At 39.8% G+C, this 27,053-nt stretch overlaps 1 protein-coding gene across 3 annotated transcripts; it reads right to left on the reverse strand.

The window, feature by feature from the left end:
• Positions 1-45: 45 nt before the first annotated feature.
• On the reverse strand, positions 46-26,907 carry LOC129374579 (importin-13-like). 3 transcript variants are annotated; one of them, XM_055053051.1, is made up of 24 exons: positions 26,840-26,907; positions 26,364-26,450; positions 20,222-20,347; positions 19,774-20,130; positions 18,511-18,764; positions 14,871-15,011; positions 14,593-14,734; positions 13,848-14,014; positions 13,483-13,603; positions 13,169-13,316; positions 12,912-13,093; positions 11,761-11,787; positions 11,474-11,608; positions 9,503-9,655; positions 9,101-9,181; positions 8,884-9,021; positions 7,932-8,028; positions 5,572-5,624; positions 3,265-3,331; positions 3,058-3,116; positions 2,885-2,974; positions 2,215-2,396; positions 2,026-2,087; positions 46-1,944 (listed from the first exon to the last, which is right to left on the reverse strand). In XM_055053051.1, the coding sequence occupies exons 2-24, from the start codon at positions 26,430-26,432 to the stop codon at positions 1,748-1,750; spliced, it is 3,048 nt and encodes a 1,015-aa protein (XP_054909026.1). In that variant the 5' UTR covers positions 26,433-26,450; positions 26,840-26,907; the 3' UTR covers positions 46-1,747. The 3 variants fall into 3 exon arrangements, 2 of the variants coding, with proteins under 2 accessions (XP_054909026.1, XP_054909035.1); XM_055053060.1 differs by having other exon boundaries at positions 1,829-2,087; XR_008607522.1 differs by lacking the exons at positions 46-1,944; positions 2,026-2,087; positions 2,215-2,396; positions 5,572-5,624 and having other exon boundaries at positions 2,924-2,974.
• Between the last annotated feature and the right edge of the window lie 146 nt (positions 26,908-27,053).

Below are 27,053 nucleotides of genomic sequence, written 5' to 3' on the forward strand. Positions count from 1 at the left end.
ATAGGAGAAAAATAAAAACACCCACAACCGTTAGACGTCAATAGCTGCAGTCTCAGATATATTTAATAAATTAAAGCCAAGGTACAAAAAGACCACTGTACATTTAATTCCTTCCACCCCTCATCCGCCCACAACTCTACACTGCGGTAGACACCGCTCCTTCTCTCACTTTAGACCAAGAGAATAAAGCAAACCAGGGATCAGTGTTGAACAGCAAGACGTTCATTGTACTAATTAGACTGAAGCGAAGCGGCTTGGATCAAAAGTGATTCCTGTCTTGGGTCTCTGTCTTCATCCACTGTTGCCTCCTCCCCAAAAACCCCCTTCCACCCCGAAACACATACATGCTACATGTCTGCAGGCACCTCGGATAAGACAGAAGGATTATACTGAGATAAAAGTTTTATCAGAGATCACAAGGTACGTTTAGATGCCGAGTGCTGCTGATTCACAAAGACAGTTTTAATTTACAGCCGTAGCGTCACAGGCGTAAAGGATGAGCACAGAATGTCGGCGTGAGGAAACTCTCTCCATCGGGCGACGTTACATCGCGGCGCTCGCCTCTCTCTGACACCTTCCCGAACCTCTCCACGGCAGTGACCCAGAGGATTCTGGGTAGCTTGATCGCAAGTGTTTGTTAATAGAAGTGCTCGGTGAGAATGACATAGACGGACGAGTCTGGTTTGACGAGGCGATGAGAGTTCAAGGAGTGTTAGATGGTCCAGGTCAGTCTTTCTGAAAAGAGTTGCCTGAGTGAGCGTGGCTTGAAGGACAAAAAGAGCTTTCTGAATACCAGACGAAAGAAAACAATGCATTTGTACCATAGGTCCAATATAAGTGCACAGAACAAGTGGAGAAAGGGGGGGGGGAAAGGATACATATGTGCAAACCTCTCGTACATACAGAAACGATCACACCCGCACACTCAATTACGCAAGTGTTCAGCAGTAACTGTTAATATGCACAACTCGGATTAATATTTTTGCACAATTACAGTGACTACTTTCAGAAATGCCTAGTTTCCTTCTTAGCAGCTTCCATCATGGCACTGGTTACCGGGATCCGGCTTCCCTCCTGCCATTGTTCTCAGCAGTCCTGCTTTACCTCGCGGTAAAGAGCGAGACTGCAGTAGGACTGGGTAGGATGACACGAACATGAGGTACAGCCCCTAATAAAGAGGGCTTGATGAATTCTTTGACTGTATAAAATCCAAGTATTGTGGTTTTCAGTCTACCTTCCCTACTGACACCCCAGAAAAGGCCTTTTAATAAAAGAAATAGATAAAAAAAAAACAGATCACAAAACAATTAATATAATTTGACAAACGCAGAGATCACAGGGTGAGGCATGAGCTGGAGCAAATATTGGGTTAACTTCCTGCAGAACCCCCCTCCCCATCCCACACCCCTGAACAATGCTCCTTTGTATCCCCTTAGCAGCAGCAGCAGCAGGACTGAAACCACCTATTTGTATTTACATATACATTTATATAATTACCTTGGTTTACTTTGAAAAATAATGTCAAGTAGCTACGTACGATACCACTACCATTTCATATAGATGCTAATTACCAGGAAACAAACCTAGGGAACCACAGGAAGATCTAGAAAGGCAGAACAAGCCAGAGACAGGAGGCGGCGTTAGGCAGCATGCTGGGTGTGCTGCTCAAAATCCTTCCAATGAAATGACCTTTAAAAAGGAGAAAAGAGAGGAGGAAGAGGCAATCAATCTTTTAACAGTGAAAGAATCAATGCAGCAAGGAGGAGGCTCTCTCTGAGGCCTGCTGGGAACTGGAGTTTTGTCCGCTGATCCAACGGCAGCTCTGTGCTGGAACGGGGCTCCGTGTCTTTGTCTTGGGGCTGGATGGATTATCGTTACAATCGTTTCTCGATTTCTTTATGGGCTTGGAGAGAACTTTGTTGCTGTGGCATCTGGGTATTTGCACTGAGGACGAAGGTTACGATTAGCTGGGAGCTCGAGAGGCAGTGCTTCAGTATTCAGCAGCGTACTCTGTGCCGTGCAGACCTCTGCACAGCAGTGTAAACTCTTTCACTATGTCCTTCACTCTTCTCTTGTTTACTCGCTCTCTGCGTTGCAAAAGAGAGAGAGAGAGACAGAGAAAAGAACAAATCACTGGGCGTAGGTAATTTACAATGCTGCCTGACCCTTGGACTTCATCTCATAATCGTGTAAATAACCTTTCAGGTTTGATACCTGAGGATCTGCTGGGAGAAGTTGTCCTTTTGCTCAGTGGTGATGCGTGACGACGGGAAGCCCGGAGGCTGCAGTGCTTCTTTCAGCCACACGGCGAGCAGCGAGAAGCAGTGCTTGTTCAGGCTGAACAACACTTCAGCAAACTGGTCCATCAGACTCCGGGATGCTCCGCCCCCGATGCCCTTCAGAGAAACAAGGAAATACTTCACTACTCTGGACGTACCAACATGTCAATCAGTAATTGATTAAAGTATCAATTATTTGGATACAAAATTGGCACATTCTGCAGATTTTTAATTTAAGCACTTAAGCCTGTTTTATATAAAATTAGCTCTGGATACAACATATGTAAAGACATACATTTTTTGTACAGTTTTTAGCTTAATTACCTCTAAGAATTGTGCTGTTTCTTTAAATGGCATTTTTTAAAAGTCATTATACTCCAGTTAACGCTTATTCGGTGACTAAATTATCTTTTGTCATTTCAGTAATCAACTCTTCATGATGAATCATTTTAGCCCTAGTCAAATACGCACCCTACTTTCTGAATATTTATTTCATAACCATTTAAAAGAGAAAACAAAAATATGCATTATTTTCCATCATTGCTAACAGAGATACAACAGCCCGATGCTGTATAATTAAAGTGAGAAGTAATGCAGCTTCTCACCTCCAGCACAGCTTGGACCAACAGCTTGCCGTCCTCCTGCACCACCCTGGCTAACGGAGGCACGTCCGAGCAGTGCGGCAGCAGTTCAGTCTAGCAGAACCAAACAGTCGTCAAATTTTAGGCATTTGCAATAGTTTTCTGTTCCTGCAGCATGTGTGTGTCCGCGTGCTTACAAAGAACAGACATGTCGACTTGACCGTCGGGGCCTCGGGAAATTTGAGTGACAGGATTCCTGAAGTTGGGAGAGAGGAGACAGGAGCCGCTGAGGACTGATGTCAAATGCAAACAGTTTGTACTGACAGGATCACGGCTGGCTGGAAAGCCAAGCACATCTCTGCACCGGGGCAGGCGCTGCCTGTGAGAGACTCGCGCTCACTTACCACAGTGGAACACCGCTTTCACGTCAAGACTCTCTGACAAGAACAAGTCGGGCTTCCGTTTGAGGGCCTGCGAGGCAGATAAAAGCAGTTCACATTATGTTTCTGCGGGGCCAACCCGTTCGCTACTGCTTCACTACATTCCACTGCATAAGCTCCTTCAAAAGTACAGCTAACAAACAACACCCGCCAAGCCTGGTAGCCGGATCTGATGGCAACAGAGGACCAGATCTGCCTACCAGGCTACAGTGCTCTCTCCATCTGTTTGGGAAGAAATTTATCCAAACTCATCCAGAGATCCTCCAATGCAGAACTGATGCAGATATAACAAACAAATTGCAAAAAATCAAACTTTGAAATCATTTGAAACTTAAGTCAAAACTAAAGGCAATGGTGGGATTTGGCTTTGATTCTTCAAACTCAATTGCATCTTCCTTGTTTTTGGTTGACTGGACAGAATATGCAACAGAAGTGTGTAATAAGTAATTAACATGTGCAGATAAAGAGAAAGACAACTCATCTCATAATAATGAACTTATTCAGGATGGAGGAGAGGAGAGAGGGAGAGAGGGAGAGGGAGAAAAGGTCAGATCTATCCAAAGATAGAAAACAAAGGAAGAATGAAGACAAAAGACAAAATATAAAAACGAGAGAGCCATCAGCCAATTTGTTGGAGCAGATTAATATTAGCTGAATATTAATTCATTTAGGCGTTGATTGGCTCTGGGCTGGAATGACTGAGGAGGACTGGGCTCAGAGACTATCCAGTCACCAGGACTATGAAATACGACTTGATGTCTTTAAAAACCTAACGTGTAACAATCCAGATTGGCTGTTTTAAATCGCATATTTTTCATGCTAAATATTTGTCTAATTTTATTCAAGGAATGTAACGAAAGGATTTCTAAATTCTGAATTATTTAAAAATGCAGTCAACTTTTCAGTCGTACCACATCTTACTGTTCAAAGACCTTTAAATGTTTCAGGCAAAAACTTTATTCTGAAAGGACAGAATAATGTAGAGCTGCCCCTACCCCACCTGTTGCTTAACACTGATGGTCAGCTGGCTGAAAGAGGCTGAATTAAGTGTCCTTTGCTTACATAAACACACATTTAACAGTTTTGGAAAAGTTTCCAGTCAAGGAAAACACATATTTTTATGTCAGTACCATGATGCGACCAATAAATTAGTATTTAACTGGGAAGATAATTAATTTCAGTTATTAAATTTGTATAAGTTTACCTCACGTTATTTTGAATAATTCCTCAATAAGTCAGATATTTCTAGCGTTTATTTCTGTTAAGTTTGGTCATTGGCCTTGCAGCTAATGAAAACCCAAAATTCAGTTTCTTGGAAAATGTACAAAGAAAGAAAAACAACAAAAATGAGCTTTAATTATGAAATATTTCTATATAAGATAATAATAATTAAAAAAATGGAGAAGCTAAGTAGACAGTTGTCAAGCAGACAGCTACTGACATTCTCCATAAGATGGACAAGCTACAGCAGGTTGCTGCTGAGGAAGGTGCTTGTTCACACCTTGGTCAGCATTTTCATGGGAAGACAAGTGGAAGTCTGGTGAAATAAAGCTCATAATTCCTTAGCTTGGATCCTCCACACAAACATTCAGTTGAGCAATAAATTATTCACACCCCGAGAAAATTAATGTAGACTAAAGTAATCTTTCAATTTTACCAACATGTGTCTTTTAACTGAATGCATTCTGGACATTTTAGGTCCAAAGTTTCAAACTGTTGTTTGTATTACTCAGATTTTTGTGAGAAACTGAATTTTGTTCATCGCAGCCATTGCAATTTATCGGCAAAATTAACAGAAATAAAAAAACTCTGTGTGTTTAAATCTATGTATCCACACAGAATTAAATTTTTGAACTGAATCCATTATATTTCAGTTTACTGAAAAACACTTGTATTTTACATCTAGCTTAAACCATCACAATCTAAAGCAACGTATACAGACTAAGAGAGCAACCTGCATCCATTAGTAGTTTCTGCAGGTAAAGCTCACTCTCAACATGAACAGAGATTTGTGTTTGAGTGGTGAGGCGACTGTTCCGAGTCTAAAAGGATTCGAGGAGAGACAAATGTCCCTTTTGCGAACAGTTCCCTCGGGTGTTTCATTCCACTGCCTCGCCTTTGTGATGAGACACCTTAAGGCCCAGTAACAAAACACAGCGAGAGCTACAGAGAGGAAGAGAGGAAGAAAGAAAAACAGCTAGAAGTGAGAGAGAGAAGGAAAGAAAGGGAGAGAAACCCAAAGTGAATGAAATAAGAAACCAAAAAACACACCTGAGCTTGGAGTTGCATAAATGAATCAACAATATCAGGATGATCCCTGGGTCCTATAATATAATAAAGATGAAACTTAAGAAATCATAAGAGAGAATAAGAATAATATACAAACAGCAACTTAATAGATTCAACAGTCATGTGGAAATAAAAAAAAGAACCAAAAAATATTTCATTGAAATAATTTACATGTGAGTAAGGAACAGAGGGGGCGATAGGAGGGGGTGGGGGGGGCATATGAAGCTTTGGCAGAGTCTTGGAAGAAGAGACCAACCAAAAACAAATAACAGGCAGAAGACAAACACATGGGTCTGCTTGGAGGGAAACCAAAAGAGAAGAAGTAACGAGAGAAAAGGAAGAAACCTAAGAAGCAAAGGTGGGTTTGGAGTGGGAACCCAGAAGGCACCTCTGTTACAGCGTCAGGACAAGGAAGAAGGGATACCGAACCTGGACACACCCTCCTTCCCATAATGCACCAGCAGCAGCAGCAGCATTGTGATCAAATTAAAAGCAACACATTTCCTCCAAAGATCCCTTTGGCTTTTAAACTGAACCTTCTGCCCTCTATTCAATAAAACACTCAAATCTGCTATTACCTCCATGGTGTTGGACACAAACTACCAGACTTTGATGTGTGTCATTTAAAAAAATTACAATTTACATTAGGAAAAAATCTTCTTGAGCCAAAAATTCCTAATTTCAGCCCTCATTCACATCACACAAACTTTAGAGATGATACAGCACCCTCCATAATTATTGGTACCCTGGAAGAGATGTTGAAGAGGCCTAAAATTTGATATGTTAATGCAGTGACATAAGCTCACTCTGAAAACTTCCATAAAAATGGCTTTTTTGCTATTTGAGTGGATTTGTTCCATGAAAGGCAATAAAATTAGGAGTTCTAAATTCTTCAATGTGAAATGATGTAGCTGCAAAAAAAAATGAATGTACTGTAGGAATTTTCAACATCTTTTCCTGGCATGTCAGTGATTTAGAAGATTTTTGCACAGGGCTTATTCAGAGAGCCTCTTGTCCAAGAACAGGCGTGGCAGCGGACATGTTCCCTGCTGGCCTGCTGAATAAGCCACTGGCCCCCTGCTCTGGGACTGCACTCTGTTTTAATATTATTGTGTACTGCAGGAACCTGCTCAGAGGGTAAAACAAAAACAAAACAAAAAAAATCACTTAAAATGCAGGAGAGGCAGCCATTACTTAACCAGTGAAAGCAAGAGAACAGGGGAGAAAAGGGACTACACAGAGCAGAGGCGCCAGCCACACCTGATACAAATAGTCCAGAAAATTTTAGAAAAAGAAAAAAAGGATCAACCTCTTGATCCCTAAATGACATTCATTAAAAATAAAAATAAAAAACACAAAAGCATTTGAAAGACCTGGCCTTAATCAATCTGTAAATATAAAAATAAATGACAAATGCAAAATTAAGCAGAGATTAGACAAACAGAAAACGTGATAACATGTTGACTTCATGTGTTTACAGCAAATCATAAGTCGAAAAATGATTTACACAACAGTAAGGGCAAAAAAAGGTCTGCATTGATGAAATCTTCCTTGTAGGCTTGAATTTAATGCTCACAGGTAGAGGAAAAGTCGTGCTCGAAAGTTGCTGCGAGGGATGTTTGCACTTTTTTCCTTAATGATGTTTAGTTTGGCTGCTATTAGTAATTTCAATTATGTTGTCCCAAATTGCAGAAAATCTATTAAAGCTGGGAAAGGCATGGACACATTGATGCAAAACATATGGCCGCTGAATATCTTTCTGGTTCTACATTTACACCCATGAGCCAACGGTGAACAGTAGGCTGGCTTTTGAGTAAGTGACAAAAAAAGTTAAGTCTACTGACATTTATGTGTGTGAGGAGATTCATCGACTAAAACAGACAATATGTTTTCTTTTTAATGGAATCAAACACCACATTTTGAAAGAGTGAAAAGCTGATAAGGTTTATGTTTGCAGTCTGTAATGTAGTGACGAGTCAGGCATTTCTGGCAGATGAATGTTGATTATTTATGCTTTGGCTAAATTTAAATGGCCTCCTAGTTCCTCTGCTTTCAGACATTAGCAACTTTAAGACATCACCCACTTAAACAAATCATACTGATTATCACTAAAAACACCAAGAGGACAGAAAACACTGCAGTTCCTCAAGGCAAACATTAAAAAGTCCAACTTTTGTTACCATATTTTGAATACGGATAACTTTAATGAGAAATTTCTCTTATGACAAACACAAACAAATTTATGTTTTATTAATAAATTTGTCCTGATCTGAACATCCATCCTTCACCTGAACAGAAACTGTTTAAGAGTCTTGAACCTCCCACCGCTGCTGGACCCCTACCTTGCTGGAAGACGGACAGTGTTACCGAGGTAACCAGCTCAAACAGAGCCTTGATTGGTGGGAAGTGGTCTGTCTCGCTGGCGAAGATATGCACCATCTGAAATGAGCAATTCAGCAAGTCAGACGGCAGCCAAAACAAAAAATGTAAGGCTGCAGGTTTCCACACATTAAACCATCCAGATCACTTTCACACCCACCTTTTACGTATCAATAAATTTACTGATAAAGGTTTCCAGTTAGAGTCTGAAGCAGGAATCTATGGATTTTTTTTTTTTATTTTAGTCCAAGAACAAAAGCAAAATCTTATGATGCATGACAAAGGGAATGAGCAGCAAATGGTGTTCTCTTAAAAGCTACATAGGAGTGAAACGGACTGATTAATTGAAGAACATTGAGACTTTCAGCTTCTTCTGTTCACTTCTGCTATGCTTAACACAACTGCTGGACCTGTGACCAGTATGCTCTTCTGAACCGCAGTTGTACAAAATCTTCCAGAATTTTAGTTCTCGAAGTTATTATTTTGCTCCAAATGCCCATTGTCCACTGAGACGAAGCACCCACAAGCTTTAATAGACATACTAGAATTAAATCTGACATATCCATTGCCTTAATCTTTAAACGTAACAATAGGTCTCATACCAACAAAAATAGCTGCCAATGCTGTGTGACTAATGTGAGCCATTTCTTACTCAGAAGAAGACAAATGTCAAATGAAATTAGTTGTACTAAATATTCCACTTTTTGACCTCTTTGATGAACATCAATCAGAACGATTTTTACAACACTTAACGCATAACAACAATTTCATTTGTAGTTATGAATCACACTCAAGATGTTTTACAAACGAAATAATTTTTCACTAGTGGGCAGCTTTTTGGCTCACAATTTCTTTTCTAAACTCTCTTGATGCGACTGGAAGTTTGTGCTTTTTGTCTTTGAGTCAACTGAATACCTGTCGTGTCAGGTCAAGGGCTGATGCTTGGGGAATTGTACTGTACATCTGGCCAAGCATCTCGCTTAGCTGAGACACCATGGGGGCAAAGTCGTGCAGGAGGGTCTTCACAGATTTCTCGAAGATGGCACACACCGCCTGTGAAACATCGAAGACTGAGATGTGTGGGCCGCAGACACAGAGAGGTGACTGGATTTGGCTCGGCGTGTCGACGTACCTCCACGACCTGCGAGTCATTCAGCCATTTGCTCAGAACCTTTTGTATGAGGGCAAAAACCTGCTGCAAGACGACCACCACCTAAAAACACAGGAAACAATGTGGAGAGAACACAATCACTGAAAAAGTAAAGAAAAATGGTAACTAACAGGAAAACAGCCTCTAACATTTGTACTAAACAGGTCAGCAGCAGAATTACAATGACTGAAGTTGATGTTTTAGGGAAAGAAAGTCACATTGTACCAAGAGTTATGTGGCTTTTAAATCTCCAATACTGTCATGCACCTTTGAGTGATGCATTCACTATGTCATCAGCCATCTTTACACTCAGTTTGTCAGTGACTGTCCTCCTAAACTACCCATCACTAACTATGAGTCTGGTCATGGTATGCAGTGACAGACCGGATTTGGTCCTGGAGGAGGTGGGGTTGCTTTGACAGGTGGCGCAGAGCCGTCAGCCGACTCATCGTCCTGCTTGCTGATGTCGAGCGTAGTGAACAGGTTGGACAGCAGCCCCAGGATGTGAATGATTGCCAGCTTATTGGAGGGATTAGGCTAGAGGGAAAAAAAGACAGAAGAGAAAGACAATTTAACGCCAACAAAGATTTTTCTTGCACTCGTTCCAGTGTCAGTGAAAAAGATTGTAGGAATAAGAGTTATCTGTTTTTACAATATAAAGAAACATTTTGCTAAGAGGAAGAATGGAATAATTACATTTATATAATTCAGCTTTAAGAAATTAGCACCTTAAATTATTATTTTTTTAATTAAATCCTATGTAAATCAGTCAGCGTTATAGTGTTCATGCTTTTATTTAAAAATGAAGAAGAGCAAATTGGTACAACATAAAATGAGAAAAAAACACATTTTATGTTAAAAGTTAAAAAGTAACTTATCGTCCCACAGTTCAGTGTTTTTGAAAAGTTAGAGGAAAGAAGAAGGAGGAGGCTCTGTGTCCACCATGGCTCTGTTGAAAGACAAGCAACACAGCTGCCACATTTTCTTTTCAGTGTGTTAACATCTGTGATCAAGCTCTGATCTATGAAATTTCCTCTGTGGACACTCAGTCTGGGCATCATCACAGCAACTTGTGTGTGCAGCTCGGCAGCTTGTCAGCAATAAAACATTAAAACAACGCAGTCAATAAATGCTCATTTTAATACGGAGACGGTTCATATTTAAGTGCACTTGATGCTAAAAATGTTCAGTTTGTAGAATAAACTGTCACATATTCTGCCAACGTTCAACAGACTGAGCAGCAAACAAAACTTGGAGTACATCTCCTAACCTATGTGGCTGTTCAGATGCATGATGGGATTAGAGAGTCATACGGTTAGAATCCATAAAAATAAAATCTTATGAGCCAAAATAAAACTGTAAAGCAGCAGGGTCAAATAACAGACCTTGAGCTTTACGTGTCGGCCTATTTCTAACAGACTGCCGAACAATCACAGCTTGAACAGGGCTAAATCAGTGTCTCCATGGAGACGTAACACAGCCAACAATCAGAATAACAACACAGCTGCCACACCCACTGACTATAACACCTCCTAGTATTTTTCTAATGCCTCGCTGTATGACGGTCTGTCTAGGAAATTAGAATTATGTGATCTTATTGAGCTTGGTGACTCATCCAAGTGAATCAATCGTTTTCCTTTTTAGGTCAACGCCTTCAGACGTTGTGCTCTTTTACCCTTGACGTAATGGAAGCCGAAGGTCTCCCCACTAGGTGCCAGTATTTGTCCGGCTCCAGACAGACACAGCACCTGACTGCTTCAGCTGACGTAATGTCATGACAACATGAAGCTCAGTAAAGACAATATGAAGGGGAGAAAGTTAGGATGGATCAGACAGCGTGTTATTAAGAACAAAGAAATAAAACCACCTATAGCCCAAAGAGACTTCAGAAGAAAATCTTTTACACAAAAGGCAAATAAACTAATTTTAGATGCATATAGCTCCTTATTTTACAATCCAGCATGATTGTTTCTAATATCTAAAGATATTCAAGTTGATTCTAATTCCATTTCTGAACGACTGCATATTGCACGCAAAAAGGCCTGACCTACTGTAAATGCGTTTCTGGGAATGTTTTAATTAATACATTTATTTCATTCAAGACTCAGTGCTTGCATGAGTCAGAGAAAGTATGTCTTTGGTGATCCAACATGAGTCACTTGCCAATGGTGCAGGGTCAAACCCAATCTGGTCCTGCAGCGAGTCGCTCCACTGCAGTGACACCACGCAGGCACAAAGCCTGTCCCTTTTGGCCAGAGTCCATCTGTGCATGCTGTGTCTCTGTGTGTGCAAACGTGTGTGTGTGTGTGTGTGTGTTAGTGTGTGTGTGTTGTTTTGGATTGGGTGTGAACTGACCGTCTCATCAGCTAGCTTCTCTAGCTGCTGAATGTAGGGGGTGATGAGGGAATGAAGGTTTCTCAAGATGTCTTCCACAGGCAGAGCGGAAAGCAGGAATCCCAGAGCCTGCATCAGCCACATGCACTGACTGGTCTGTGTGAAGAGACCGTTTATGCAAACAATAAGCTTTCAGACAACAATATGTTGACAATAAAAACTGCAAACATGTTTTAGAGAGCAGAGTCTTTCACAGTATTTGAAGTTTAAATGCCTGTGAAATGCACACAAAAAACAGAGATACAAACCTTGTGGATCTGTTTTATAAGCACCTCCTTCAGGGACAAAGAGAGACAAAAAGAGACAAAAAGAGCGAGAGCTCTATTATTCAATAGAAAGAAACAAAAAGCTGCTTTAAACAAAAAACAACTGGAACTATTTTTAAGCTCAACTGATGTTATTTCTGGAATATAAAAACACTTTGAAGAAGACGTAGTGTAATCACAGATGCACCAGTCAGAATATTGTGACAAATCTCAGCTTTTATGTCAAACTTTGAACTGCTGGCACTAATTTTGGCAGACTAAAAACCTAAAGAGCTACAGTCATAATACATCAGAAGATTGGGTCTGAGGAGGCTCATTGGTCAGAGTAAAATTACCTTTAATAATAACTTCTAATCATGGATTATTTTTCATCACGACCACATGTCTGTATAAAATGTTTTTATTGATCTGATTTAATATTTCAATATTAAATGTCATAATTAACAATAAAGGATTGAAAACATTGGTTGTGAGTGTAATTAATCTATATAATGTGCTTCACTTAGTGAGTTGAGCAAATCTCTCAATAATATTCAAATTTTCTGAGCATGACTGATTATCATTAATGACATAAAGCAGATTATTCTGCCATGATGATCTCAAATAATCTCAATAGAAGATCAGATCAGATATCGCATGAGTCTGCGCCTGCTGTAAAGCAAAAGCAAAATTGCAACAAAGTTCAAATTTTGAACTTTCTTTAGCATTTTCTAACAGAGATTAACACTACAGAGTTATTTCCCTAGAGGTTTAAAACTCAAAAGTTTACAACATAGCAACTTTATTGTTGTGCATTTAGCCTTTGTTATCTGCAGAAGTCTTGCTCTCTCTTTTTCTCTCTCTCTCACTCGCAGCCTTAATGAAACAGGACATGTTGTAGAAAATGCTTTTACGTAAAGGCTTCTTACATCGCTTTTTAACAATTCACTGATACTGAAAACAAATAACTGAGTCTTCTCCCGTTAGTAATGTGTTACTAGCCCTTCTTATCAACTTCAACAAATCGTGGGTCAGTTTTCGACTGACCAGTCAGCTCCAATTGAGCTGAAAGTCATCAGTTTCTAGACACCATTTACTTCATCTGGCCAACATTTCAAGGCAGAAAATAAAACTGCATGTAAATGTCCACTCACCTGAGAAACTGCTACGATGTTGGTTGCGTAGGCTGGCAGGTCATATTTGCATTCCCTGCAGATTTTTTTTAAGGTTGAAACAGACGATATGGAAAGGTCTGGATTTCCTAATGCTTGTAAAACCAAAGGCAGGACACTGCTGAGCATCACTGGGTGGTCCGCTAACCATTCAGCCAGAGCGCCTACAGAGACAATGAATTCATTTTTCAGACAGGAAAAAATAATATTTATTTTTGTCTTGACATCTGTCGCCTTACCTATTGTGAACATGACCGTGTCGGCTAACTGGACATTGTTGATGCTGATTCGAGGGATGAGCCCTATCAAGCCTGGGATGACGTCAGAATAGTTCACATCTATTGTTTCTGCTATGGACTGGAAGCCATACAGCAAAGCTTCTGTGTGCTAAAGGAGATTAATATACATTTTATAGGGAAAGAAAAAGAAAAATATTCTTTACTTTGGGTCATTATGCATATTTTTGTCAAATTTTTTTCCAAAGCTAATACTTCTTTCAGCAGGAAACGGCTTACACTCCTTCTTTTTAACATTGCTAATCCATCTCACTCACCTGCCATGATGTAGGCTGCTCTGTATTCGTCAATAGCCTCCCTAGTTTATCATACAGGTTACTCAGCAGCTCTGCTCCCAGCATCTCATACACATACATGAGTGTGTCTGAGATGTCCACCCTAAAGGACAGAGGAGAGCAGACAGACATTTCAGGCGAGTTGCAGTCTTGAAATCCTATCTGTTAAATATGTGTCAGACAGGTTATGCCCCCCACATCCCTCTCCTAGCCACCAGTGCGTTTAGAGTCCATTAGGGAGAGAGAGAGAGACAGTCATTTGCTGACCAATCATCCAGTCAGTGAGTAATTTCAGACAGAGATGAATCAGGAATACGAATGGGGGGAAAAAGCACAAGTATATGCACCTGTAAATCCTGAACTGCTCCTTCTCATCCGAGGACCAGGATGCATATTCCTGGTCCGAGGGGAACTGGGCTTTATGAAGCAGCACATCCACCAACTGGAAATACACTGGCCTGTAGACCTGGAGGTACACTGCCTGCTTATCTGACTCAAAGGACATGATTTCATCCTGAGAAAAAAAGTAAAGCCGGTATTTTTATGTTTGAAACGACAAGGGTATTTAAAAGAACAAATGCAACAATCTTAGTTTGCTCAAAGTTTATTGCACTATGGCCTAGTCCTAGCCAGATATCTGGGAATACAAATACATTTTTATGCATTTTGGCCTTTCATTAACATGAAAACTCCTTAATAACACTAAAAAGTGGAGATTTTCAAAAACTGTCTGTGTTTTATAACAAAAAATTAAGGTTATTATACTCTGAGACAAATAATGTGTCAATATATCCATATATTTGCTTTGACATGATTCCCAATGGACATCGTTTTGTGTTTTGTAAACTTTATATCCTGAAAGTAATTCAACTTATCTTTCTCCACACAAATGAACCGTCTGCTTACAGATTTAATTTCTAAGAAATTGTGGTTGTTTTGAACCAATCTGGCTAACAAAGGTTTTAGCTTTGTGCCACACTACCAACGTACCATGTAAGGTCAAATGAAAGGACAAATGAAAGATATTTCAAAAGAAGGACCAAAGTAGAAGTAGTTAAATGTTCAAATACCATCATTCAAAGCTGTTCTTACCTGTAGTGTGTACCAGAAGGTGAGCGTAAGGGAGCTAGTGGTCTCGTTGACTGGATAGTGGCCGGGGATGCCTGTACAAAACATGATCATGTTGACTAAAGCCAGGAAGCTCTGCCAGTGATCCACCTGCTCCAACAGAGTCCTGCAGGCACCAAGACGAGGCGACGGCACAAAGCAAGCAATAAATGGGAGTTAGACATAGTGAAACACAATCACAGGATCAGTTAAGGACTTTTTTTAATATCAATATCATAACATCTGCTGAAACACAGACACACCTAGAGTGGTTCTCTCCCAGAGTCACAGCGATCCGGCAGACCCCATGGCAGGTCTCCATGTCTCCGTTCTGCACAGCCTCCCTCAGCTGATCCTGGAGGGCCAACACTCGAGGAACCAGCTTCAGTAATGTGTTCACATATCTACAAACCATGAACAAAAGCTCTGAATATTTTCTGTGTCAAGACCTGAATCCATTCAGTACTACTATTTTAAAATAATTTAATATACAGCAGGTAAAACACAGCAAGCAAAAAGAGGAAATATTTAAAAACTAACACACTCTCTTCATGGTTGGCTTCACGGATTTATATTTTGTTCCCCCAAGACAAACATTTTTTTCTAATCTTATTTCAGTCCAAGTCGGTCCAACCTCTGATCTCTGATCCAGCACACCCACCAAAAAGATCCCACATTTCTACCAGGGAACCAGAAAATCTATTCAAAGCCTCTTCATGGAGCTACACCACTGTCAGTAATAATCATGTCTACTAGCTGCTGTCTCAGCTGTTTACAATTCCCCTCACTCTGGAGAAATCACACACACACTGACAGTTACACACACCCAGCTCCTCATCTGCACATGACATCTTTAAACATCATTCCTCCTGTCATCATCGCTGACAGCGAGGGTGGGAGAGACTTTTGGAGATGAAGGACAGAGTATGTGTTCCCTGAATGTCACATAGAGGATTGTGTGTAAGCAATATAACGCCTCCCCGGGGGTTTGTGATATTGTGGTTCAACTTTCAGAAGAACGGCAATAAGGGTTTTGGTCAAATCTGATGAATATTTATCAATGTCGCATAAAGGTTGTTGGGATTTTGGAAGCATTTAAACCGACTAACAATGTCGAAAAGCATAAGAACGCCCATACCGAGAGCTGCAGCAACTATTTTCTTGAGACAGAACCAAATATTCCTCAAAATCATTTTCTACGTTTTTTCCATTGTTGAATTCCTTAAAGTCAAAAATTCCAAAATACTTTGTGATTGTTTTTTGTCAATCTTTAGTATTTCCTCAGAAGTCGTGGTCTGAACATGGAAATGTTAAAGGCCACCAGATGGACGGATGAATAGAGAATTGGCAAACATATTGATGAATGCATAAATAAAAGGATTTACAGATGGATGGACAGAGCAATAGATAGACAAACAGACAAATAAATCAATGGATACACATGAACAAGGACGGATAACCTGAAGGACCAATTGACGAATACAGTAGGTGGATCCATGCCTGCATGTATGAATGGATGTTAATCACCTAGATGGACAAATGAATGGATGGAATGATTCAGACAAAAAGAAATAAAGTCAGGAAGAATTAACCTTTCCTCATAATCAACTTTGTTTTTGTTCACTTCTCCATATTTAAACTGAAAGCTATAACGCATTGTAGCGAACACTTAGCTTGTGTAATAGCCATTCAAACCACAAACTGGCATTGAGGCATATTATTAGAATATTTTAGTAATATCTTACTAATTATTCTGATGATTATCATAACTAGATTAAAAAATAATAATGAAATCTGCACATTTTGCAGAGTTTTCATTAACCACTTAAGTTCATTTTATGCAACATTAAATATATATATAAAAATCCAAATGAACAAATTATTCAATTCATTTTTAGAAAAGAAAATAAACATTTTATTGCCTAAAACGCAATGCCAGCTAAGCATTCCTTTGGTGAATGCTTAATCATTTGTAGAAAAGAATCTGTCTGCAGCCAAAGCATATTTATATTTATATTTAATGCAAAATTAGCATAATTCCTAATGAAGTTTTGGCTTAGCTATTGCTCTGAGGTTGTTCTCTCAGCAAATGGCCTTTTCAGAGTGTATACTCCAACTAACAATTATTCCATTAAATAAACACTAATCTCACAATACAATACACTATAATCTGCTCACAATATGATATATACAGCAATATTCAGCAAACAATACATTGAACAAAGGATCAGCTGTTTATTGAAGAGTAAGATGAGAAGGAAAAAAATGTGTTAAAAAGAAAGAAGAAATTGAAATTATATGAAAACGCTCCTCTCATGTTAAAGTCACTAATTTCACTCCAGACCTTTAAAGAGCTGAGAAATCTTTCATATGGCTTCATAAGTCTCATATAAAGCAAATCCTTAAATCAGCAGTGCAGGATGAATGAGCCTCTGTTGAAATGTGGTCAAGATAAAAAACAAAATTAAAACAGCCAAACTTGTGTAACTACTGGACTATACTCTGTGTTTGACCAACTTTAGGAGCGTTGCCAGGAATAGCTCTCATCTTCACTGTCTGAGTGATTGCGTGTGTGTGTGTGCGTGCGTGCATGCATGCATTCACACACTCAAAAGATCATTTATTTTTAATAAGGTGCCTTTCAGACAGAGGTCATGAACTCTCAGTGCAGAAGGAGTGTTTGATGTGTATGGAGGAGGAATGAACAGCCCAGAATGGATCTGTTTGCATTTATCAATTTCAGCTCAAAAAAAAAAAAAAAGAAACTGATAACATTCAAGAGATTCCTCTGAGACCATCTGCTGCAGACGCACCTCCGCTAACTCTTCATTTCCTTTTGTTGCTTCCGTCCAGCTGTTTCATACAGACTCCTCCTTTAATGCCTCCTTCTCCCTCCCACCCCCCTTCCCTTTGTCCCTCTGTTCCCCTCTGCAATTACCGCAACGCTCTGAGACAAGGGAAACGGGTTGCCTGGCAACAGGATGCAGCTGGACCAATAGCATTCCCCCAAATGAGTTGACTGTAATGTGTTTAAACAGAGAAAGAGAACAAGAGACAGGAAGGAGGGCTTAGCGCTGATGGTGAGAGATGCGAGGGAAAGAGTAGAGAGAAGCGGCCAAATAGGGAGAGAAAATGAAACACAATGCCAGGAGTATGGAGGATGGAAGATGATGAGCTTTGACATCCTTTGTAAAGATGGCAGGGGAAAACAAAGTCTTGTAACTCATTCAGTACATTAATCTGTTTCCATTAATCGTGGATGCTCCATACTGTACTGCTGAGCAAGAACAGTTGACAACTTTTACAAGTCGAAAGAGCAACGACAGTCATCCTGCATTCTGGCTGCAACTTATGAGGCATCAATGTGCCGGACCATCTGTTTGACAAGATGCCATTGTGTTCAAAGTGACCGGCCAGCAGCAGCAGCAGCCAGAAGCAGCACCCACTCTGAGGCGGGAGAATGAAACCGTATATTCCTGGGCAGCTTCACACCTTCCCCCAGTCTTCTGCCTTCACACAGCTTCCTCTCTTTTTCTCTTAGCTCAGTTCCCCCCTCACCGCCCCCTGCCCGCTCTGTCTCTAGGGAAGGGGTAATGGGTGCCTGCCATGTCTGAATCAACCAGGGCATGATGACATCTCTCCCCCAGATCTGTAACCATAGTAACACCATCCAACCGAGATATGCTGCTTTCCTCCTCTCGGCTGTGAGCTTGCCCTGTACCAGTCGCTTTCTTCCTTTCATCCATCCATTGCTCCCTGGTACTTCCCAGTACCGACCCAGACAATTTTTTTTTGTCCTCCACATATTGTATCTTCATTCGACTCCAGTAATAATTCAAGTGTAATTTCTCTTCTTACGACCACAATATTTAGCGAAAACAGGCAACGAAATGACAAGCAAACCTTTGGGAATCAGGTTGAGAAATGGCGTTGACTATGGCCTCTACTGCCGTGTCGAAGAGCTCTGGGTCGGACAGGGCGCTGAAGCAGTCGTGCACCAGTCCTTCGCTCTCGTTGAGGGGCACGTCCAGCAGCACCCATGACGACAGGCAGCGCAGCACACGGGCTTTAACCGCCCCGGGGCTATCGGATCGCCGCAGCAGTTGTTGCAGTAAGGGGCAGACAGATCCCCACTCCCGGCCCAGGGCTCCCCGGACCTGAACATGCAGCAAATGACAGATTGAGCATCACTTCATGTACCTTGGAGGTGTTCCAGATGTTTCAAATTACGATCCATTTCAAGTGCTTATGTCTGCTAAGTTTGATGAGTCTAGCATAATTCAGTTTCTGAGAAGATCGGATTACTGGTACATAATATGAATGGAAAGGATTTTCATATTGAAATATCAGCAAACAGAGAGCCATGTCCATGTACTTGCTCTCAATACTTGGTTGTGATCCTGTTGCTTGTGCACCTTTTTTTGGCCATACCTTTTCCTTCCACTGAACCTGCAATATATATGCTACCTCTGGAACTAATGATTACTTTAATAATCGATTATTGTATAGAATATTCTGACGATTAATTGGATTTAAAAAATGTGAACATTCTACAGATTTTTCATTTAACCACTCAAGGTTATTTTATACAATGTCAGAAATACCTTAAAATTTGAAATTAAACAAATAATTAAATTCCTTTTTTGAATCAAACATTTTCTTTCCTAATCCTATAGTGGATTTGATCTGGAAGAAGCTAAAACTATGCTACAGGAGTTTTGGCTAAGACATATTTACAGACAAAGGTGCTTTTCTATTAAATGCAAAATGTAAATATGTTTTGTTCAATTTTGGCTTAATGCCCTGTATATCTTATTCTTTGTGGCAATTTTTAAGAGTCTGACACTCTAGTTGATGATTATTCAATTACTAAATTAGTTGACAATTACTACAACAGTTGAGTCATAAAGGAAAATCTGATTAATCATTAGTTCTAAAATATATATATATATGTGTACAATACATACTAACCTTACTGCCTTTTTTTGTCAAATATGTTATTTTTCCACCTACTATAATTTCTTTAAATAATCAAATCCGTGTTCATAACAGTAAATACAGAGTTTATTTAGTTTTAGCTTTTGTGAACACAGTGGTCTGGGAAGCATCAATAAGTCAGAAAACCAGAAACAGCAAACAGCTGGAGCTGGCCCGGGCGGACCTTACCTGTCCCTTTCGGTACTGCGGCAGGCGGCTGGTCTGGAACTCCTCGGGCAGCACAGTGAGCAGCTCCAGCAAAGCCAGGCAGCGTGCCCGGCCGTCCACCCCTCCCCCCTCCTCCTGAAACACCCGGACCATTTCCGCCACGGCGCCGGGCCAGGCCTCTGGCATTGTGTTGAGCGCCAAAGAGGCCAGCGCCACGCACAGCCGGGTGAGAACCATCTTGGAGCCGGAGGAGAAGCAAGCTATCTGGGAGAACAACTGGCTCTTCAGGGACTCGTACTGGTCTGTGGGGATGTCTGACCAGTACCTGGAGATTTTGGTGTGAAGTGCGCTGGCCCCAAAGTACTGAATCTCAGGCACCTGTGAGAGAAAACGCATAGAAGTTAACAAAACCTTTCAACTCCTTCTATGTAAGATAGTTATTATTATTTACTTTTTGAGGATCATGTACCTTATCCGGGCTAAGTAGGGCCCAGCAAAACTGCCAGGCCTGAGGTGAAACTTGAGCTTGCATCAGCCATTTCTGGGCCAAATTCTTGTTCTCGATATTTGGATCATAATACAACTGATGGAGAGCCTAGAAATAAAAAGGAAGATAACACAGCAGTTTGATGAATCCAGAATGAGAGTTGAATCATCCTTAAGTTATTGTAATAAAGATCATAAAACACACGACAGAGGCCAGTTAATGATATATCAAGAATTTACTGAGCAACAGATTCAAAACTGCTGAAATTATGCAGGTCCTACAGCCTCAATATGGATGGTCATTTATAATATGCTCAAACTTTGATAACTAGTTTCAGTGAATCATGTCATTTATGTAAAATAAAATCTGCAGTAATTTCTTTTATTTTAACAAAAAATCAACATAAAAATCAAAATGATTGTTTAATAGTAGGACGGCACAAATGTAAAAATAAAAAACAGTCACTTCTGCAGATTGCCTGACTAATTAATCAACTCATCTCAGCTCATTAAACTAGTTTGATTCTGAAGAGAAATACTATTCTGCACTTTAAGCTCCTCAAAAATATTTGCATGTGTTTTATTCTTTTTGTTTTGTTTTTTGTTAAAGTCTGTGCATTTAAAATATCAAATAAGTGATTAACACAAAATTGTGTCAATTATTTTAGCAGTTGCAGAAATCATTGTCAGTTTTCGAATTAAAAGAGAGGAAATTAGATCATGTTTAAAATTTCTGTGTTAATGCCAATGAAACCAGAATATTCTTCCTCAAGGTGATCATACAATGAGAATCTGAAAACGTTGGGTGTCTGGGAAAATAAGCCAGCTAACAAAGACAAAGCAAAAGAAAAAGAAACAGAGAAAAACAGTCCACCTTACTGTCAGAGAGAGAGAGGTTACTTTGGAGTACAAACACAAACACACAGTAGACACATTACCCCAAAAACCTGAGCAGAGTAGAATGCAACGAACTGAAAACAGCCCTCTTTAAAGCACAGCTTCGAGTTATTTGAGCACTTGAGTGCAACGAAGACAAAGAAAAGGGAGAGGCGAAGAAAAATGTATGAAAGAGAAGCAAGTACGAGACGGACACAAAGAAGATGATTAATTGGCATTGATTAGACAGACGATTCTAATTCTGGCATTGCTGGAATAATGATTTTGAAAAATGTCAGCTTCTCTCTCACATTTTGTCAAACACACTTACACAAATACACACGGCCAGTCCAGAGTAAACTGCCTTACAAAGAACATGGAGGGGGGAAAAAATTCATTCTGAGAGCTTCTGATCTTGAATTTTTACCCCTGCAGTCTTGTCACATCAAATCCTCCACCAACGATCTTTCGATCTCCATTTCATCCATCCAGCTGCCACCCTAAAGCCAACACTCTGCATTCATTTTCATCCCAGCCCTCTGGCATTCAATACCAAACATCTCGCAAAAAGTAAGGAAAAAAAAAAACATACAATAAAAAACTAAAAATGATTCTTTGTCAAGCAAGATCAGAGTCAGACAAAAACATTTTGTAGCTGCAAGGAGGTACATCAAACCAACGTCAATGCCAACTGGAAGCAGAGTATCAGATAGCAATCCCTCAGTCTGCCATCACCTTGTACAATTATCTGTCTCCTCTTACTGTGCAAGACTATGAACAAGTCAGACTGGGTGTTAATAAGCTGAATTTCTGCAGAGAGCCTGGTATCACTTGTATCTGTAAGGGTGGAAAGAGACACACTCTAGGTACCCATATATAGTAGAGAGCAGGTGCAGCATTTATAATATGCCTGCAGCTTTAACTTATTCATGGCTGGCAGGGTCTCTGTGCTACAAAAAAAAAAGAAGAACCACCTCCATTTTGTGCCCTTTAAAGAATAAACCTCACCCATATATAAACTTGGCTTTGATGTCCTTTTCCAGGAGACTCTTTGAATTAATGTAAACAAAATGGCATAATTGAGCTAAAAATAAAATTTGTGGTGGCTTCTACTGGCTCTTTCATTGGATGATCAACACGGCACTCTTTGAACAGGCGTCCAGCTCCACTCTGGCCTTTCTCTAAATGAGGATGTGATTACTTCAGAGTTAAAAGAAGCAGCAAGTCATTACTGCAGTCCACTCTGTGACCGCAGAGCCCTCCGAATCTAATCTCAAACAGCTCAGTGCACTCTTCTGTGGGTCATTATCGAAAACTGAAGACACAACACGGGCTGGTTAGTTCACTCCTTTAATCTTATAAAATGTCCTTTTTCAACAAAAATAAAAAACACCGCCAGACATATCAAACATTAATATGACTTATTATTCTGTTCTTTTCTGTATAAAGCTCTGTCCTGACACTACTGAGTTTAGATGATTGATTTTTTAAAAGACAAAAAGGAAAACATTTCAAGATAAACTGAAAAAACAGCATCTAAAATATTGTTTAGTTTCAGTTAAATATCACAACTAACACATAGCGGATACATTGGTATGAGTTAGATTATTAAATGGCTCATTAATGTATTGTAATTATAAAGGACTTTAAGAAGCCTATTTTTACTAATTGATCATTGATCAAGAAGACAAGCAAAAATGCCTCAAAGAAGGCTACCTCATGATATGTACATGTTATAGAGCATCAGATTTTTCAGTAAAGGACATTAAAAACTACCTGGAAATTTTGAATTAGCTTCCTTAATTGAGTCTCCAATGAACATTGTTGTTGAAGCAACCTGCTACCAAGTAGGTATAGGGCACAGAAGATTTTTTTGATTGGATTATGAAGTTCTGATGTGTCGAGGGTATAATTTTATGGTCCTGTTCAGTGGATGATTTTCTAGAAAATGTTTCTAGATTTTACTATAACCACATAACACCTCTAACAATATGACTGAAATTCGTAGCATAATAACGGCGCACCCTCAAAGAACACACTGTAAACGATAGAGAATAAGGACGTATGCACAAGGAGGGCCAAACCAGAAGTGAGATAATGAACTATTTTTGTGTACAAGGAGGGCCAAACCAGAAGTGAGATAATGAACTATTTTTGTGTCAACAAATTATTCGAATACAAATGTAAACAAACAGACACCAAATGACTCTAAAAAAAGAGAGGAAGAAGATTTTTTTTTTTGCAATATCAAATCAATAAAGCTATTGATTACATCCAAATTTTCAGAAGAGGTCTCTTGACACGATAACAGGTAATCAAAGAGTTTTCCACTCATCCAATCTTCAGGAGTTGCCCTCTTAAGGCCATGACTGTGACAAAAATGTGACTTTGTGCTATATTTGTGTGAATCAAAGGCCTATAAGCGTTTCTTCATTAATAAAAGTAGAAATTATTTGCCTCAGGACATGCGTGGTTCCTGTGTGTGTTGACAGCACATGGACATAGAAAAAATTAAGAGCAGCATGATGTTGCCAATAGTGATGAGATCTGAGCCCAAAAGCAAAACAAATGTCTCATATCACTCTTATTTCTAAAGCTTGGCTGACTGGACAGACGGAAAGAATAATCTTGTCTTCTGATAAACATTTCAATTGACTTTAAATTCTTTTTAGGAACCATCTTATAAGATATTAAAGCCATATTTATGTTTTTTTTTCCAGCCTTCCCACCATAAGTGCTCATTATTTATTTATAATGAGCACTTAAGGTCTTTGCAGGTCTTTGCAAATGCAAAGACCTGCTACGCATCACAGAGAGACAAAATGACTACAGAGGCCACATTTAAAGCTGTACTAAGCATCATATATTAACATTTAGCAAGGTGAGTATGGGTAGTATTATGAAAGCAGTCTGTGAGTTCACCACTTTTACTATGAGACTTTCAAAAAGCTGCCAACATCAAATTTAGTTCCAAGACAAAGGTTAAACGCTCCCCTACTGATTCTAAGTAGCAGAGGAGGTAAAAGTAGGAAGTTCAATCAGCCCTGAATGGACACTGATACTAATAGAGGCTCATTTTTAAAGCTTGCTGTGACGTATTGGGAGACAATGCGACACAAAGTGACCCACCGGCCAGTCATACCTGAGCAAGATGACGGACAGGTCAGACCAAGCATTATGCTGAACTGTACAGAAACTCCCTCAGGACTGAATTATAAAATCTCAACAGCGCATTACAGTCCAGGACTAACCTCTACATTTCCTCTGCAACACATTTCAGTACAGTGACAAATGTAAGCCGGCACACAACCCAGTTCTTTATGGACAAAGATACCAACAATGTGTGACTTTGTTTTAAAGGACCCAAAACTAAACAAAGAGTTTTCTGTTGGACGCAGGCAAACTCTGGGCCAGGGACCATCATCTCCGGCACCATGTAGACAACACTGTAACAGTGCATACTGATTCTATTTATTTTTAAAAAGGTATTTTACTCCAAACACTGAAAGAGAAATGATAACAAATGTACTAGTGTAAAAAGAAAAATCCTCAAAAGAGCCCCTTTGGGTTTTTTTTACAATTTTGCTTTAACGTCATCCGTTTAGTGAAGCAGAGAGGCTATTCTAATTGTTCCTAAGGGCAATAATAATATCTAAAAATTTTTTAAAAAGTGTGTTGCAGGTTTTCTTATAAATAAAAATTAATGATAAATTTTGTAATTAAATTCTAGAGGGACTCAAAAAATGGTCCTAATTTAGGTGAAAAAATGTACATTGGGTTGTGTTATTTTGATTGCCCCAATGGGGTAAATCAAAATCCAGGAAATAACAGATTTTAAGTTGCAAAACAGATGAAGCACACAGTTCAGTACTCTCTGTTTGGTTGCAGCCATTTGTGTTGTATTTTCTTACTTGTGAAGCCGATACAAATGTTTGTTATGACCAAGCTACACTCGTTCATTCACTGTGCTGAGATTATTCCACAGCTATTCCTATTGTTTTCTGCATGTATATAACATGCGGAAATAATTTGTGGAGAATAACTGTGATAATAATAAGTCCATTTTGATGGTTTGATATGACGGAGATATTTTTGATATAGAAACTCCGCCACATGATTTTTGTCATATGGTTTCAAGTCTTTTCCAACGGATGTCAGTGAAAGAATTTTCTCCGGCCATATGGAGCACACATCTCGTCACCCAGAACATAGAAAGCTTGTCCACTTTTCTCTTGCTAATACAAAGACAAGTGTGGCAGTTTATAAACGTTTTTGTGTATGAAAATCATGGAGAGTCATGGAAACTAAAAATAGCAATAGCAGTCCCATGACTCTTAGGAAGGTAAAGCTGTCTCAGACCCACAGTTAGAAAGGTACATGCGAAGGCAGACTAGACCATCAAAAAGTACAAATTTGAAATGTTATTATACTTGTAATAATTATGTTATTTACAAAGCCAGAAAACATATAAAACATTCCATATAACATTATTATTACTGAAATAATTATGTTACATCATTTTAGTTTTAGAGGGGGGGGGAAATCATAAAAAAATAAAACTATAATATAATTTTATGGATTCCTGTTTGTTTGTTTTTGCTAAACTACATGGCTATTTTACTCAAGGTTAACATACATACTCTGTGCTCTCATTTTCTAAAGAAATAAATTGAAATAAAACACAAAATCCCATGCAGCTGTCACGCCTGAAACCAGATGCTAAATCATTTCCCCTGCAGGAATGTGCATCGCTCCCTCTGATCTGCCTTTAATCAGTTCTGTCGCATCACCAATCTCCTCAAGCCCCCTCCTGTTCCTCTGCTGGCACCTTCCTCACCTTTATCTTCCTTCATCAATCCTGCTCCTCCACTGAGCATCTCTCCCCCTCCCTCCCATCACTCCTTGGTACGGCCAAGACATTGGCCGCCCAGAAGGGTAATTCATCACAGCAACCTGGCACTTAACAGGGCCGTGCAAACACGCGCATACACACACCACTATACCTGGTGCCTCACAGGAAAAACACAAGACCCAGAGAACCACTGTACATCGCAAGGATACGAGCTGCTTACTTTAATCCCATAAAATCCGTACATTACAAATTAAACTGCTAAATACATTTAAATATATATAAATATAAAACATTAGAAATAAAGTTCCATTTTAATAGTGAGGCAGCTTAAAACAGCAGCTTTTTAAACTACCAGCATGATAGTTGTGAGACAGGCTGTTGACATGTGAAGACTCACCTTCTCTACGTTCTCCACCGTGAAGTCCAGGGCGTCCGGTGTGGTTGCTATTCTCCCCGGCGTCTCCATATCTCCGCGGACACGGAGCTGTCAAACGGGTAAAGCGGAGAAAAGCGTTCACTTATTGAATTCCCGCTACAGATACTCACATTTCACTACTGTACTCGCCACAGGAGCCCGTCTGACTCTTTTATATGTGTTGCTTTAATTCGTATCTGGGCTTTAAGGGTGACATGGAAACGCCGACCGGAAAGCTAACGCCTAGCCTGCTGTCGCTAGCCCTCCCACAGTAGAAAAACCACACGAAGCAAGCGGCTATGCTAACGCAAAGCTAACTAATTTGCAATGTAAGCGGACACGGGCGCACACACGCGACCACCCGATTATGTAAACAGTCTTATTGTGACAACATAGTAAAAACTACGCAATGACAGAATGTTATCTGAGAGAAGCTCAGAGGACTGTCATTTCCACACCTTTCTGTCCACCGACGGTATGAGACGATGCTGGCAGCTCCCTCCCAACCGCTTCTCCGTCACCAGGAGCTTTTTGCTGCATTCAAGAACTGTGGGAAATTCTGTAGTGGAAGCATAGTGAAGGTTAGGACACGTACTGATTATTATGTGTATTATTTCTACAGTTATCTGGTTTGTTCTTAAACATACCTCTCTTTATGAATGCAACATTATT

Source organism: Poeciliopsis prolifica, unplaced genomic scaffold (genome assembly GCF_027474105.1).
Source record: "Poeciliopsis prolifica strain line A6 unplaced genomic scaffold, Auburn_PproV2 SCAFFOLD002, whole genome shotgun sequence".
Classification (NCBI taxonomy): domain Eukaryota; kingdom Metazoa; phylum Chordata; class Actinopteri; order Cyprinodontiformes; family Poeciliidae; genus Poeciliopsis; species Poeciliopsis prolifica.

Bases quoted from the DNA above. Each gene is read 5' to 3' on its own strand.
- LOC129374579 (XM_055053051.1), bottom strand. From the start codon at position 26,432: ATGGAGACGCCGGGGAGAATAGCAACCACACCGGACGCCCTGGACTTC. The intron at 9,022-9,100 runs GTACGTCGACAC...GATGTTTCACAG, and splicing joins ATGACTCGCAGGTCGTGGAG to GCGGTGTGTGCCATCTTCGA. The intron at 2,397-2,884 runs GTGAGAAGCTGC...GTTTCTCTGAAG, and splicing joins TGGTCCAAGCTGTGCTGGAG to GGCATCGGGGGCGGAGCATC.